Raw genomic sequence first — 15,899 nt, 5'->3', positions numbered from 1 at the left:
AGTAAATAAAGGATTATCTACTCTGCCGCGAGAGGGAGCAGCATTGGAGACTCAAGTTCAAGAAGTTCCTGCAGGGTGAATTATAATGAAATTTGTATGAAAATAACATATTAATATATCCAAATAACGCAAGTTTTAATTCACAGTATTAATTATGTTCCAATGTAGGCCTACTGTATGAGGTCATATATGTATAATAAATTGCCAACTGACTGATTGTGTGTGTTGATGTATGTGTACTGTGTCATTTGGAGAAAATTGAAAAAAATCTATATAAATTTGTCTTTTTTCATTATTGGATTGTGATTTGATATTGATTGTGGGTCACATGGCGTGCAATAGTGCGTACTATTTAACGATCGTGTAATAATATTATCCTTGTAGGAAAAACAAAATCTGCATGAAATCAATAGAATAGCAACTTTTGTTTTGCGAACATTTAATTTTAACTTTTCGTTTACTTTTCAGTTATAATGAGCATTGGTAAATATTTTACAAACTTGGAAGAGAATTCGATACGTACAAACATTTCCGACTTCGTTCACATTGGCAGTTTCTATGAGGCATGTAGGGAAATCTTTGATGAGGAAGATCTCTTACCGAACAACATCGCTACAGAAAATGCAAATGAAGACGCAGAAAAAAGGGAGGCACTTATTAAATCAGAAATTGTGCAGTTGATGGAAGTTGAAGATACCACAATTGATGAACTTGGAACAGTTTGCAAGTAAATTAGCAGATTAAGTTTCTATTTTGTGCTTAACTTACCTGGATAAACAGACATTGGCCTATACTCTCTGAGAAGAGTTATATCTAAAAATTCATTAAATCCTCATAATACCAACACACCAATTCTGGTTTTTATGTTCCAAACATTTTTATTGCACTTGCCTAACAAGTTGTTGGATCGGCTCAAATAGATACACCTAAGATATATTGTATAATTATTTTTTTGGAATGTCACTAATGTGGGTTGTGTTTGTCAATTGTAGCCCAGATAAATTGATGTCTGGCAAGCTGCCTGATGAGATGGCACATTTTGATCTGGCTAAGTCTCTTCCTAAAGGTGGTGAGCATCTTATGTGTTTAGGGTAAGTGCTTTGATCAATAGTGTAAAAAAACTGTAAATCTTCATCTTAAGCTTAGTTCACACTCATTTGCTGTGTTACACGCCCCGTGTGAACCAAGCTTTACTCTACACCGAAAACAACCTTGAAAGATAAATTATTTTCATAGTTTTATGAATGGTTTGATGTATTAAAGCCCCCTTCCCTACGTTTTTTAGATCTAATTTAAGATCACAAACTATATTTAATGTAAAAATAATACTATATGGTCCTATTGCGATAACTTTTTCGTCTTTAAACGGTTAAAAATGTGAAAAATAAGTCGATTCTAATAATTATAGCGGCCCGCTATAAATCCCAAAATGCATTGCGCGCGGATTGATATTTTTGTTTTTCACCTGTAATTCGCCCACTTTTCAATCGATCGTGAGGCCAAAACAAATGGAAGACTCCTACAATTAATGCAGCAACTATACAACGTCAGGCTAGGTGGTTCTAGGACACCTACCCCCTAGACAGTTACCCCCCGGATGTTTACCACCCGGACAACTACCCCCTTAGGACAACTACCCCCCGGACAACTACCCCCTTAGGACAACTACCCCCTTAGGATAACAACCCCCCGGACAACTACCCCCTTAGGACAACTACCCCCTTAGGATAACTACCCCCCGGTCAACTACCTATTATACACTGTTGCAGAGTCAGGTTGTTCCTAGGGGGTAATTGTCCGGGGGGTAGTTGTCCAGGGGGTAGTTGTCCAGGGGGTAGTTGTCCTAAGGGGGTTGTTGTCCTAAGGGGGTAGTTGTCCGGGGGGTATTTGTCCGGGGGTAGTTGTCCGGGGGGTAGTTGTCCTAAAGGGGTAGTTGTCCTAAGGGGGTAGTTGTCCTAAGGGGGTAGTTGTCCAGGTGGTGGTTGTCCGGGGGGTAGTTTTCCGGGGGTAAATGTCCAGGGGGTGAATATCCGGATACGCAGGCTAGGTATATAGCTAGCGTACGATTTTCGTACGTTACCGATGTTTACCAGCTAGGCCTACAAAACTAAGCCTAGCTAGGTTAGGCCTAAGACCGTCCACGAGAGGTCGATCGCCGCGAGCTACTTAGGTAGTGCATTGTTTCTCACTTTTTATCATAATTTACCATAAAACGTACATTTAAGACAAGGAATGACATGGTTTAATGTTTTTAAAGTGATATATATGTATTATTTTCCAAAAAACGTCCAAAATTGCAGGGAAGGGGTCTTTAATTGATGAATGTATGAATGACAAACCAATTAATTAGATAAATGAACTTAGATATTTTATACTTCCATAATTCAATTTTTAATCACTCTTGTATACACACTTACATACTAGACAAAATCAGCTAATTTAAGTTCGCTTTTCCATTTTAAATAAATGTTAATTTATTTTATTTATTCTTTTATATAGATTTCGTAGAGCTGAAAAGATGAAAAGAACACTTGGTGTTGTATCAAGTTACCATAAAAACAGATTTGACATTGTAAGTTGAAAATAATATTATTATATTATAGGCTAACAAAAACTTCATCACATTGCTTCCATTCTGCTTTGGAGATGATCTGTTGACCCGCTAAACATACTTACCATATTTTTTTTAGAAACATGGAGCTAAGACTACCGACAAAGACATTGACATCTTAGACCAACCACAAGTAGTAGTGTCTGTTGCCTTTCTAGAAAAAAATGTCAAATTTATATGCAAGGTAAGTACAGTAGGGCATCATTTCATCCATCACAAAGTGATAACCGTTTAATATTTGTATTTTTTTTATTAGAATGTTGTGCTAAAAATAGTTGAATAATGTATATGTATTATTTAAAACTCTCAACTTTTATTTGCCAAAACATTACTCACACTATCTACTGCTTCCTAATCATCTTCTATTGTAATATTGCCTGAGTGGCAGAAAAAAATGCCACATATTTGAAATTAGGCAGCCTCCCACTAGTTTTTATTTTCTTCCCTTTTATGATTTCTTTATTTTGTTTGAATTTTGTTTTGTATGTAAAAAAGAGAAATAAGTGTATAAAATGTAAATCTATTTGTTTAGGTTGACAGGGAAATTCTTGTGCTTCCAGAACAAGCATTATCCATACTTCTTGATCGTTTAGTTTGTGTCTCTGATCTTCAAGTTCCAAATGAATGTAGTGAGAACCCTGATCTACCACAAGATACTCGGTTCGAATCACTTTTCAAGTCGTCATTCTTGTTTATTGAGGGGACTTTTTATAATGACTTTAGTGATCCTTTGTGTACTGATCTTAGTCAGTAAGTTTTGTTTTTAAATAAAGACCAGGTTTTAAAATCTGGCTGTATTCACTGTAAGTAGATGGATGCTCTATGCGGCTGTGCACCAGTCGATATTTGCGTAGTCGCGTGAAAACGAAACATTGACGTTTGATTTGCCGGTGTCGAACCCAAATCTAAGACAATAACAAACATTTTTAATATTTTACTTAAGTGAAATAGTAAAGGATCTCACTTAAGTATGATTGGTGAATACAACCACATATGGTATACCCAAATATGGTAGTGATATGACATGATTATGTCCATATATGAGCACATCACGTTTTTTGTCACATAAAGTTTGATAGTGTAGACATTAATATAATTCTATTATTATTTCAAGACCCATAATTAAGTGGGCACAGGAACGCAATTTGGAGGGATCTGAATCATTCAAGACTGCTAACATGGATAAAGTGACCATTGCTGATTTAAATGTACGCCTTGGTTACCCCTATCTCTACCAGCATCAGGGTGACTGTGAGCATGTCTTTATGTTTACAGATATACGGTGAGCAGTTGAACATTATTCAGAATTATTACCTCCGCCAGAATGGCGAGAGGTTATGTGGTTGATTGAGTGTTTGTTGGCTAGAATATTGGATCCAAATATAATAATTTTCAATCGTAGTGTAAAGCTTCCCAAAACATGTTGATTTCTCATTTGTATGGATTGGTGCAATAGCAAAAATTTGTACAACAAACAGATGTGCAGACTCTCTGTCTCTCTCTAATAAATATAGTGTTCCTAAGTGTGGGGAATCCAGTGAGGAATTTAGTACCTAAATCTGCTGTTTTTTTCTAGGTTACTTCACAATGAAGATTGCCAAGACTTAAACGCATACCCAGTTGTAATATATAAACGTGTTCGTTATATGAACATTTGTCAGATCTGCAATGAGCGAGTCTCAAGGTAAGTGTATTACCATTTATCATATGTTGTTCTTTCATATCATAATTTTTTTTCAAGTATTAGAATATTATTGCTTTATAATATGAATAATATAAAATTGAAATTTTTTTTTGTTGATCCAATAAATACATTAAGTACAATAAAGTAGTACTCACAACAACTTTTCGCAAACCTTTTATTTACATTTTAAAGTACTGTAGACTGTTGATGTCTGTCTGTATTTTTCCGTTGTAGATGGATTACCAAAGAGGATACCCACATAACAAGTGATCCAGGATTCTTTTGTGAACGTTGCTTCAAAATGCTTCATTATGATAAAGATGGCCAAAAAAAAGGCAAGTTTCTTGCCTACCCATATATGGATTTGGGTGTATACAATTGAACAGTGTCGGTAACCTATTGGTTCCTTGCATACCCATATATGGACATGGGTGTATACAATTGAACAGTGTCAGTAACCCATTGGTTCCTTGCATACCCATATATGGACATGGGTGTATACAATTGAACAGTGTCAGTGACCTATTAGTTCATTGCATACCCATATATGGACATGGGTGTATACAATTGAATAGTGTCAGTAGCCTATTAGTTCCTTGCATACCCATATATGGACATGGGTGTATACAATTGAATAGTGTCAGTAACCCATTGGTTCCTTGCATACCCATATAGACATGGGTGTATACAGTACAATTGAACAGTGACCTACTGGTTTTATACAAGGCACAGGGTAAAACAGTTAAATGCTACTGTACCAAAGACTGGTGTACACTATAAACTTTATATCATCTGGAGCCATTCACTTTTAAAGAGCCTGTGAAATGTGTAATTTTAGAGGGTGAATGCTAAATCTAACGAAGAAAGCCTTTGTGTATATGTAGGCTTGTCCACATCCATTCTGTGGACGTCAGCTCTTTGAACTTCTCGCAGTTTCATAAGCAGCTTGGTGGTTAACGTGCTTGCTTTTCAATCACAAGGTCGGGGGTCAAACCTGACCTAGTGAAAGAGTGAGTGAAGTAAGTTAAAACTCCGCTTACTAAGCCTCAAATGAGACTTGGTTTATAACCACAATAAATTATTAAATAGTTTATCCATCCTGTAATTTTGCGAGTTGCTCGCTGTTGGGTGTGTATGAAAAATAGTTGAATAAGCCTTATGTTAAACATGAAACAGAAATATTTCTGGACAAAAATAAAGACTTTTTTTACAAAATGAAAAGAAATTTATTTTTCACTTTAAATTATATTACAAGGTTTACCATTCGCAAAAAAAGGTTGTTTTATCACAAAATCAAGCTTAAAAACACAAACCATTTTTTCTACTCACAAAATCAAACTAATGTTTTCTCCATGAAATAATATCGACCTTAAGTTATTTATTTCTTTTACAAATAACCATAGAGAAATCTTCATGAATTAACACAAGCTCTGTGGTTTTTCTAAAGTATAAATGTTCTCTCCAGGATGAGACCCAGACTAGTGGTCACATGTCATTAATATATGTCCACCTTAATTTAACCAATTACATGGATTGAACAGTGACCATGACCTAACTGGTTTCTTGCACACCCATATATGGACATGAGCGTACAATTGAACACAGTGTCAGCGGCCTACTAGTTTTATACCAGAGTAAAAAAAGGTTTAATACTATACCATCATTCCAGCAGAAACACTGTGGTGTACAATATAAACAAAGCTAAAATATCACAATTCAACATTTTAGCTTAAACAGACTACTAGTGCTGCGAAGGCCCTGGGGAGAAATCATGATTATAACTACAATTCATAGAATGTATTTCTTAAAGATATATTGTCCCCCTAAAAAAAAATTTTTTTTAATTTTTTTGTTGAATATGTTATTTTAATATCACATAATAGTTATTCACTCTCAGAAACAATTGGGTCTGAAAAAAATTTATTTACCTGAGAAAAATGTAATTTAAAGCAAAAAATGGTCAAATTGTCTGGAAGACAATGAGGTTTTGGGTAATTTAACTGTTTATTTTGTCTTTTTATAGGTGAAATAATTTTTTTCCCCCGTTTTTTTTCTTATGGAAGTGAACAACTTCATTAAAACTGCAAAATGGCCTAATCAAAGTCCGATTTTAAAAATCTTTATTTTTCATGATTTTGGGGGACAATACATCTTTAAATAAAAAACTAAAGTTTGATTCATTTCAACCTTGAATCACAAGGCTTTTCGATGATAATCCGGGGGTGCAACTTCATAGTCGCTTTCTTGGAAAAACGTCGTTGAGTTTTTGTACAAGTATTTCAGCAGGTCGTGTACGTGTGTGAGAAGCAGCGATACGCTTTTTTCATCAAGGGTTGTGTAGGCCAACATGTTGCCAATTTTCACTGTAAGGAAAATTTACACTAATCTCAACTTTCGAGGTCTCATAACAGCAAAATTACACATACTAGCAGTAATGGTAAGTGGTAAATGGTATTAACGGAAAACAAAAATGTAGTATCTACTTAATTGTTTACACAAACCACGGAGCAGGTGGGCGGTTGACATATACAGATTCTATGTGGGACAAGTTACGCGGTTTTCCATTACCGTTACCACTCGTCTGTGTAAATTGGTCTTAATGATGGCAAATAGAACTGAATATTAATCATACATATTAAGTCATATATCAGGTGATAAAGAACATGTAAAGGTTTATATATCTTACCGAATAGACGTAGTAAGTGATGCGCTCCATATACTTTTGTCATTGGCTCATCAGGATGCTTAGAAAGTACCTGAAAGTAGATTGAAGACGTTCAAGTTATCTTTATTAAGACAGAAAACTGGATACAATTTGAAGTATTTAAAAAGCTATATATACACAAGTTAAAAGACAGAAAAAAACATACATCTGCATATTGAGGCCTTTCAAATTTATAGAGAAGCTGTGTTCCAAGCATCGTGTTAAAATACTCTTTGATACCTTGCGTTATCTCAACAATCGCACTTTCTCTAAAACAAAGTAAGATAGAATATATAAGGTTTACAATGAAACATAAAGATTCCAAGATTATTGGCCTGTAAAGGCCAAATCAGACAACGTCTTGTGCTGTCCGAGTTGAATCCCGACGAGACGAGTTGTCCTGAGATACTGTCAGGCGTAGTCATTTTCTCCCAACGAGACGACTCATCGGGCCTCATTGTACGACGTTGTCTAAGTTGGCCTTAATACGCTGAGTTATTTTTAAAACCTTTTCTAAACAAGATCCCAAAGATACAAGCAACATTTGATTCTTAAAGAAAAGTTTTCTAGTTTGAAATATAAAAATTAGCATATTTTCATATTCAATATCAATCTTTACTTACTTGGCAGGCGATAGATCCTTCTTTAATTTTTTGTGCTTTATGTAATCGTCCAGAAGTTGGTCCACGGTGGTTTTTGCAGGAAGGTGCACCAGCTGTCAAATCAAATTAAAAAATTATTATTTTATTATAAATTTAACATAAAATGGTATGTCTACACTATCAGACTAGATTGACAAAACAAATGATGGTAGTGATATGCTTTAATATGGTAGTGATATGACATCATCATGTCCATTGGGCACATTACATTTTTTGGTCACATAAACGAAAACGGATACGTCACGCACACGTATTCGTTTTCGTAAGCCAGTAAAAATCTGTTTCGCATGGCAACGAAATATTGAGGGCGCCGTCCAAAATATGACTGGTAAATTTGAGCGCTTGGCTGCCTAAGCCTAGCGTAACATCAAGGCGAGTGAGGACTGCTATTTATCAAAATTGACCTGGCATTTTAGTAAATTACTTTAGTAAATTACTTTCAATAAATCTATAATTATATTATAATCATGAATCATTCCTGATTCAAATGCAAAATGTGCAAAATAGATCAAAAACTATACTCGTTTTGTAGTTACGAATATGACTGGTGATATTCGTCAACACGTATACGCTTTACGAATATGAAATGGGGATCAGCTCAAAAGTTTCACAAATGTGTGACGTAACCGTTTTTGTTATCGTATTCGTAAGGTTGCGAAACCTCCCTATTGTAGACAGAGCTTTACAAACAGGATAAGTGAGACCTCCCTGATGATAGGCAAAGTAATAAGATTCTATATTCTGCGCTGAATTTACCATACCTGCTTCTGTCTTGTTACCAAGTCCCAGTCATCTACTAGAATCGGTTTTAATTCATCTGGTATCTTAACTTTGATGTCAATTTTATTTATAAATGTCTCTTCCTGTAGTAAAATTATAAATAAAGATAAAGTCAAAACTACTATTACAATAACCATAATAATTAATAATAATTAATTTAAAGAGGCTAAAATTTAAATAAACTAAATTTAAATACCGATTCAACTGTGGGATCAAGTCTTGCCCGCTTTTTCCGTGGTGCATCTACTGAGCTTGTTGATGTTTCTGTTTGTGAGGCTGAAATAATATTGTAAAATTAACAATACACATACATATGTACAAAACAAGAAAGTGATGTAGATCCAAACATGGTCACAGTTGACTGATTTCTCCATCCATGACGTATGAACACAAACTTTTACTACAATCATATAACATTGTCAATTTATTTAATTGAAATATATCGATGTATTTACCCTTCTTAGATGCTTTTTCTTCTTGTGCTTTCTCTTTATCTTTTTCTCGGTCCTTTTCTCGATCTGCTGGTTTCTGTTTTGCAGCTTTGGCTTTTGCTATTCTTGTTTTATTCCTACAAGATACAATAAATTAATGTCAATACTTGCAACAAGCAAGTTGTAAATGTATCAACAATAATCCTGTGCAAGTCCTACACATTTTTAATTAATTCAAGGGCAGATTTTGAGAATCATCAGTCGTAAATGTTGGTTAAGTTTAGATTTCTTGTTTAACAACACCAGAGCAATCTTGAGAATGCAAACTATTAGTGTAAAGTAATGAATTGTTAATCAAATAGAGATATTGCAGACAAATAGCCTATGGCTGTATTTTCAGAATTCACACTTAAGCTCTGTCTACACTATCACACTTCATGTGAAAAAAATGTGATGTGCCCATATATGGATACGATGACGTAATATCACTGTTTTGCCGCATAAAGCTTAATAGTGTAGACAAAGCTTTAGGCTAGGGGAATGATCTCACTTAAGTTTGATTGATGAAATGGCAGCTGATTGTTACAACTGAACTGCCATGTTTATGGCACAATGCTTACAAATATGGTGCTATCTTATTGCTGATACTTACAAATGAGCAGCTAGCAGGTCTTTTTGTCTTTGGATATTTCCATCATTAAACTTCAATACTCGGCTTTCAGGTACCCACTCATCCCAACTAGAAAAGGACAACATAACGTAATTAACTGTCAGAAATTTGAAAATTTATAACAACAAAAATACTATTTTTAAAAACACAAACAAATGGTATGTCACATTTCTAATTACCCCATGTTAATTATATTCTTAAAGTGTGCACACTTACTTCTTGTTCCAACCATTGTAATGAATAAAATACTTGATTGTCTTTTCCTTCACATTAGATTTCACACACTGGTAATAACAGAAACAAAATTGTTTTACACATATCAATTAAAACTTAAAAGATATACTTTATTATCATGTTATATACTGTATGTATGAAAATATGAAATTTATTTTTTGTAATTTATTTATTTGGATACAGTACTACAATTGCATAATAATACTTATGCATCACTGACTTGGGAAATTAACCAATAAACAGATAAGTTTGGTAGATTACTGTATATCAGAGGACTACTATATCTTAATGGGTTTCTCCGATCCATGTTTATCATATGCCATGGGATGGATACCGGTAATCTTTTTAAATTTTAGTGGAGACTTACAGTACTTGTTGTAAACTGATATAAATGCCCAAATATGTAACAACTGAATATAATTTTTTATTATAAGTTTTTTTAAAAACATACTGTAAATGCCAAATGGACTGTGAAATATTACCTTTGCTTCATACAAAAGTGGTCCATGAAAACACAAAACTCGTTCACCTGAAAAAAAATATTCCTTATTCAAAATCATTATGTTATGCCTTCTACAGGTATTAGCTACTGTAGTACTAGACTACTAGTGCTAGTATTTTATTTATATATACAAAAATATTTATGTACAGTACACATGTTAAAAGACACAGCAGCAACAGAAGAGACTTAGAGAAGGGAAAACACTATTATGCTGCTGCAGGTGTTAGAATGTTATTTATTGTAGGACTAAGAGGAATTAGGTGAGAAATCGAAGGTATAACGTGCGAAACAGCAGTAGCGCCAAATAAAGTAGGTTGCTTCCATTCTACAGATGATGGGCGAACCGACTTCATAACAAAGACATGCCAAAGCCAAAAGGGCAACTGCCGCACCGTACACCGCGTCAACACACATGTTGTCATGTTGAGATATTCATTGTCTTGTCACTCACGAGTTTATCTTAATTAATCTAAACATATTATTAACTTTTACCATTCAAAAGTATCTACGGATATCCGTGTTTATATTTCATTTCAACTATTAACATTAATATAATATTAAATCAACAACCTTCTGTAAATTTAGTTGGAATACCATCAGCAAACTTTGCTTTCTGAGGAGCCATGTTGTGTTTTTTTTCTTCTGCTCCACAAATGTCAAATGAGGTCAGAATGTAAATAATAAATGAATTTTTAAAAGGCCATAAAATAAATTGCTTCAAATAAGGTAGTATAATTGAAAAATGAATATAATAATACTAAATTTATACTAACATTTTTTATATGTTAAAAGAATAAAACTGCTTAAAATAATTTCAAAATAAAGAATTTAATAAAACAATACTTATATTTACGATTGCAGACGACAAAATCCTCCCCCTTTGAAAGAAATGTGTTTTTTGTTTTGCAAATTTTGTTAAAAAACAATTATCAATATTTATTAGAATAGTAATACAGTAAACTGTTTTATAATTTTATTTACTAGACTAAGCCTAGCTGTAATTACCATACTTCAGTGCATAGAAAATAGCTAGGATTTATTTCTCTAAAGAGGAAACATACATAAGTTTCCTAACAACTAACAAAACTAGCCTAGGTCTAGCCCTAGCGTCCTACTCTGTAGCTACTAGGGACTAGGTCCTAGGCCTAGTAAGCAGTTCAACAGTAGGCCTAGCTTAGTACTAGATTAAGCCAAGAGTGTGCACATAATTCAATTTTTTTTTATAAAAAAAACCCACTTAAATGTTGATGTTTCCTTTTCAGAAATTTTAAAATGGCCTTAAAAGGAATCAAAGTGATTGAGCTTTCCGGACTTGCACCAGCACCGTTTGCAGGGATGATTCTAAGCGACTTCGGGGCTAAAGTAATACGTATTGATCGTGTAAAAGAAATGATGACTGTCGATCGTTTAGCAAGGGGGAAGTTGTCGATCGCATTGAATCTAAAGATGCCTGCTGGTGTAGAAGTGATGAGAAAACTTTGTAAAACTGCTGATGTTCTTATTGAACCATACAGACCTGGTATGAAAAAGAACAGTAGTGTATTGTTACTTAAACAATTAGTGTATATTTGCAAGATCAATTTAACAATACAGTCGTATTACATGCTTTAGATTTTTACTATTTCATTTACCATAATTACTAAAGTCATTTCAATTACTGTATGGCAATCTCTTTCCAATGACTCAACCAAAGCTAAACTCTCTCTCATTTAATGTCTAATTCTATTTTGAATCTTAAAATAAAGTGATTTATTCATTGAATTTCTTTTAACTTTCAGGTGTAATGGAAAGGATGGGGCTAGGCCCTGAGATATTGATGAAAGAAAATCCAGAGTTAATCTATGCAAGAATGACGGGTTTTGGGCAATCTGGTGCATTCAAGTCTATGGCTGGCCATGACATCAACTACCTTGCTTTAACAGGTCAGTAAGTGAATGTAAAGGTACAAATATGAACATCTAAAGCCTTGTCTACACTATCAAACTTCATGTGACAAAAAAATGTGATGTGCCCATATATGGACATGATGATGTCATATCACTACCATATTTGGAAATATATCACTACCATATTTGGGTACATCATACTAGTTTGATAGTGTAGACAGAGCTTTAGATGTCATTCATATTGGCTGGCTTATGATTACACATAAAAAAAATGTAGTGAATCAACCTATATCGACAATTCAGGGATTGCCCTGTGAGAGCCTATGTTACACACACTTTTTTATATACTGTATATAACTAAGTCAATTCCTAAACTGATTGGTTATAATGTTACATTTTTTCCAAGGTATCCTGTCACTGCTCGGCAGAAAAGGCGAGAACCCTATAGCCCCAATTAATCTGTTATCGGACTTTGCCGGTGGAGGATTGATGTGTTCCCTTGGGATTGTAATGGCTCTGTTGGAAAAAGCGAAATCTGGAAAGGGCCAGATTGTTGATGCTAATATGGTAAGATTGCATATACTGGTAGTGCGACGATTCAGCCCAGGGATCACTCAATCACTGAAAGGCAAAAAAAAGTGCATCATGGGTGGTAGATAAATGCATGTGCATACAAAGAACGAGCATGACATAGTGGTAAAGAACATCAGGTTAACATAGACAGTTCATTGTCAGAGATATGGTTCAAGACCTGTCTGTGCCATATTGCTTGTCCTTCTGATTGGACTTAGTTAGCCCTGTGTACATAATGCACAATAAACAACTTGCTAGTAGGAAGCCTGCTATGCTGATTATGGTAGGTGCTGAACTATGGCTGTTCTAATTATATCCAATTTCGAGTTGAGGGCAATAAATAATATATTTTAAAAATAATTTACTTCGATCACAATAACAAACAAATTGAACATCTTCATATGCAAATGAACACAAATATGTAAATTAGTATTAAAAACCACATGAATTGCTCCACAATTTCAGGTTGAAGGCACAGCTTATTTAGGATCGTGGATGTGGACGTCTCGAGACCTTGGTTTTTCTAACAGAGAACGTGGAGAAAATTTACTGGACACAGGTGCACCATTTTACGATACATATAAAACAGCTGATAATAAGTATATGGCAGTTGGAGCAATAGAACCGCAGTTTTATAGACAACTTTTGAAAGGTAAGTTTTTAAAATTTATATTGATGTAAATATATAGTAATTAAGGAGAATTTCAGAAAGTTTGTATTGTGTACTAAACAAAATATACCAAAACTGCCTGATATAGAACAACTATACTATAGTTGTAAGGTACTCCCCTAAGGTAGATAAAGCCAGATAAATAATTATCAACTATTATTTATCAAAATAATGAATAATTATTTTTTATTTATTTTAAGATGAGGGCGTATCAATTTGATCTGTTGTGCATACAATTTGAATCTAGTGCTATGCTGAGTGTGTTAAAGTGTAGTTATCTAATCAAACTTGAACAATACCATGAAATCTGTAGTAGTAGTCTAACAGTTGTGAATATCTGTATATTAAGCCGAAGGAGATCTGTCAGAATTAGAAAAAGTTATCCCCAAATGAGATTCAAACCTGGAATCTTCTGCATTATATGCACCCCACCATTAGACCATGAGGCTTTATGTTCAAATCTGATTGGAATGCAACTCTTTAACACCCTCAGTGTGAGTTTTCCATATATTGATATTTTTATTTTTTTTCATTACATCACTTAATTAGGGCTTGGCATTGACGAAGATGATTTTCCAGATCAGCAGAGCCAGGATGATTGGCCCGTAATGAAACGTCACTTTTCTCGCATGTTTGCAAAGAAATCGCAAGCAGAGTGGTGTCAGGTGTTTGACGGTACCGATGCATGCGTCACGCCGGTATTATCTTTAGACGAAGCACCGCAACATGCTCACAATCGTGACCGGCAATCGTTTCTAACAAACACAAAAGGCGAACGGGAGCCAGCACCAGCACCAGTTCTTTCACGGACGCCAGCCAAAGTGCGGGATATGTGCCAACCTATGATTGGATTTGATACTGCTGCTGTACTGAAGGAAATTGGTTACTCAGATCAAGATATAAAACAATTAAAAGACAAAGATGTGATTGAAGTTGGTTATCCACAATCACATTTATAAAAATATTGACAACTTATGCTATTTGTATGATAATTTTAAAGATGAACTGATATACAGTACTATGTCAAAGAATATAATAAATACCCATCGCTTTGAAAAACTCTGGAGTTTTCAACACAGACGGTTTAGTTACGTGTCCCATGATCCAAATATGAAAGGGGTATAAGTTAAAATCTCTACCTAGTGATAATATGGAAATGGGTGTGGTAATATTTTGACCATTTCTCATCATTCATATAAATATGAAAAAAATGTGAGGTTTTAATCAATCTTAAAATATTGAAAGAAAAAATTAAAATAAATTAATGAAAAATGTATTTCAACGTATTTTAAGTCAATATAACAATAATAAATAAAGCCTATTCAAGTATAAATGAATTAAAGTATTTTCTTGTTCGTATCCCTTAAAGATGTCCCCCTGAAAAATAATTTTAAAAAATTTTTTTTGTTGAATATGCCATTTTAATGTCACATAATAGTTATTGACTTCGACCAAAAATTGGATCGAAAAAAAATTTATTTACCTGAAAAAAGTGGAATTTAAAGCAAAAAATGGTCAAATTGGCTGCCAGCCAATGTATTTTTGGTTGAATTTAACCATTTATTATGTTATTTTATAAGTGAAAACATTATTTTTTTCCGTTTAAAAACGTTTATTAAAACTACAAAATAACCTATTCAAAGTCTGATTTAATTAATCTTCATTTTTCATGTTTTTGGGGGACAATACATCTTTAAATGAACACATTCTCAAAATGTTGTACATACTACAATATAAAAATGAATAACAGTTAACTGGAGGATGATATATTCAAAGTGAAAGGTGAAAGAATGATACAGAAATGCCGTCAAATTGTCAAACTGCCGTGGGATATACCATTGGACAAGGCCTAATCCCATCCCTGCTCTGACTGAGCACCAATACATCAGAATATTTTTTAAATTCAGAAGATTCTGCAATTCCAAACAATACCTAATTTTGAAAAAAAAAATTAATAAAACTGCATGAACACTAAGGAACCAGGCTGTGCAAGCTTACATGGTTATCAGTTAATAATTAGTGTTGCTAAGCAACATTTCATTATTACCTACTCAAGTATGTGCTTAACAAAGAAGCTGGACTTGGTTACCATCTAAGATTTAAATGATTTTCAATATCATTAAATATGTTTTGTGGTATATTATTAATTCATAATGAAATCAATGTACTGCATTCTCAGCTTATTGCAATATGCACTATTTTGTAGGTAGCTTGCTGTTTGAGACCTATATAATTATGCTAAACCATACAATTTCCTAACAGTAAAACTGTAATTCATACAAAACCAGGATGCTCATATTAATTTGATATTAAAGATTGGTGCATAATTCATTATTTCATATCATTATATAAGCAATTTATTTTTATTGATTTTTTTTATGTACCAATTGTAATATTTTACAAAATTTAATGAAACAGTGCATCTGTTATGGAACAGACTTGTTCTTCAATTACAACACAATATATATTGTAGCCCAGAGGATGTTCTGGTG

At 33.8% G+C, this 15,899-nt stretch overlaps 3 protein-coding genes across 5 annotated transcripts; 2 read left to right on the top strand and 1 right to left on the bottom strand.

The window, feature by feature from the left end:
- Positions 1 to 33: 33 nt before the first annotated feature.
- LOC144845534 (snRNA-activating protein complex subunit 3-like) lies at positions 34 to 5,538 on the top strand. The gene is made up of 9 exons (XM_078702925.1): positions 34 to 75; positions 469 to 727; positions 993 to 1,091; positions 2,500 to 2,572; positions 2,691 to 2,795; positions 3,144 to 3,361; positions 3,726 to 3,893; positions 4,188 to 4,295; positions 4,530 to 5,538. Exons 2-9 carry the CDS (start codon positions 474 to 476, stop codon positions 4,675 to 4,677), a joined length of 1,173 nt encoding a protein of 390 aa, XP_078559051.1. The 5' UTR covers positions 34 to 75; positions 469 to 473; the 3' UTR covers positions 4,678 to 5,538.
- LOC144845535 (mortality factor 4-like protein 1) lies at positions 5,507 to 10,923 on the bottom strand. The gene is made up of 11 exons (XM_078702926.1): positions 10,849 to 10,923; positions 10,259 to 10,305; positions 9,759 to 9,826; positions 9,525 to 9,611; positions 8,897 to 9,009; positions 8,638 to 8,717; positions 8,423 to 8,524; positions 7,623 to 7,714; positions 7,166 to 7,268; positions 6,982 to 7,051; positions 5,507 to 6,658 (listed from the first exon to the last, which is right to left on the bottom strand). Exons 1-11 carry the CDS (start codon positions 10,901 to 10,903, stop codon positions 6,489 to 6,491), a joined length of 987 nt encoding a protein of 328 aa, XP_078559052.1. The 5' UTR covers positions 10,904 to 10,923; the 3' UTR covers positions 5,507 to 6,488.
- A 211-nt stretch (positions 10,924 to 11,134) lies between these two features.
- Positions 11,135 to 14,643, top strand: LOC144844520 (alpha-methylacyl-CoA racemase-like). 3 transcript variants are annotated; one of them, XM_078701464.1, is made up of 6 exons: positions 11,135 to 11,169; positions 11,541 to 11,797; positions 12,057 to 12,200; positions 12,571 to 12,731; positions 13,203 to 13,389; positions 13,957 to 14,643. In XM_078701464.1, the coding sequence occupies exons 2-6, from the start codon at positions 11,551 to 11,553 to the stop codon at positions 14,364 to 14,366; spliced, it is 1,149 nt and encodes a 382-aa protein (XP_078557590.1). In that variant the 5' UTR covers positions 11,135 to 11,169; positions 11,541 to 11,550; the 3' UTR covers positions 14,367 to 14,643. The 3 variants fall into 3 exon arrangements, with proteins under 3 accessions (XP_078557590.1, XP_078557589.1, XP_078557588.1); XM_078701463.1 differs by having other exon boundaries at positions 11,138 to 11,233; XM_078701462.1 differs by having other exon boundaries at positions 11,141 to 11,225.
- Positions 14,644 to 15,899: the final 1,256 nt, after the last annotated feature.

The sequence above is a fragment of the Antedon bifida genome, chromosome 6 (assembly GCF_963402885.1).
Source record: "Antedon bifida chromosome 6, ecAntBifi1.1, whole genome shotgun sequence".
NCBI lineage: Eukaryota > Metazoa > Echinodermata > Crinoidea > Comatulida > Antedonidae > Antedon > Antedon bifida.
Note: the sequence above shows the minus strand (reverse complement) of the source record. Positions and strands in the feature narration are given on the sequence as shown.

Coding starts and splice junctions, on each gene's coding strand:
- LOC144845534 (XM_078702925.1), top strand. CDS start 474: ATGAGCATTGGTAAATATTTTACAAACTTGGAAGAGAATTCGATACGT. Junction 2,573..2,690: donor ATAAAAACAGATTTGACATT/GTAAGTTGAAAA, acceptor TATTTTTTTTAG/AAACATGGAGCTAAGACTAC. Junction 3,362..3,725: donor TTGTGTACTGATCTTAGTCA/GTAAGTTTTGTT, acceptor TATTATTTCAAG/ACCCATAATTAAGTGGGCAC.
- LOC144844520 (XM_078701464.1), top strand. CDS start 11,551: ATGGCCTTAAAAGGAATCAAAGTGATTGAGCTTTCCGGACTTGCACCA. Junction 11,798..12,056: donor TATTGAACCATACAGACCTG/GTATGAAAAAGA, acceptor TTTAACTTTCAG/GTGTAATGGAAAGGATGGGG. Junction 13,390..13,956: donor TTATAGACAACTTTTGAAAG/GTAAGTTTTTAA, acceptor TCACTTAATTAG/GGCTTGGCATTGACGAAGAT.
- LOC144845535 (XM_078702926.1), bottom strand. CDS start 10,903: ATGGCTCCTCAGAAAGCAAAGTTTGCTGATGGTATTCCAACTAAATTT. Junction 8,525..8,637: donor TTGATCCCACAGTTGAATCG/GTATTTAAATTT, acceptor ATTTTACTACAG/GAAGAGACATTTATAAATAA. Junction 7,269..7,622: donor AAGGATCTATCGCCTGCCAA/GTAAGTAAAGAT, acceptor ACTTTGTTTTAG/AGAAAGTGCGATTGTTGAGA.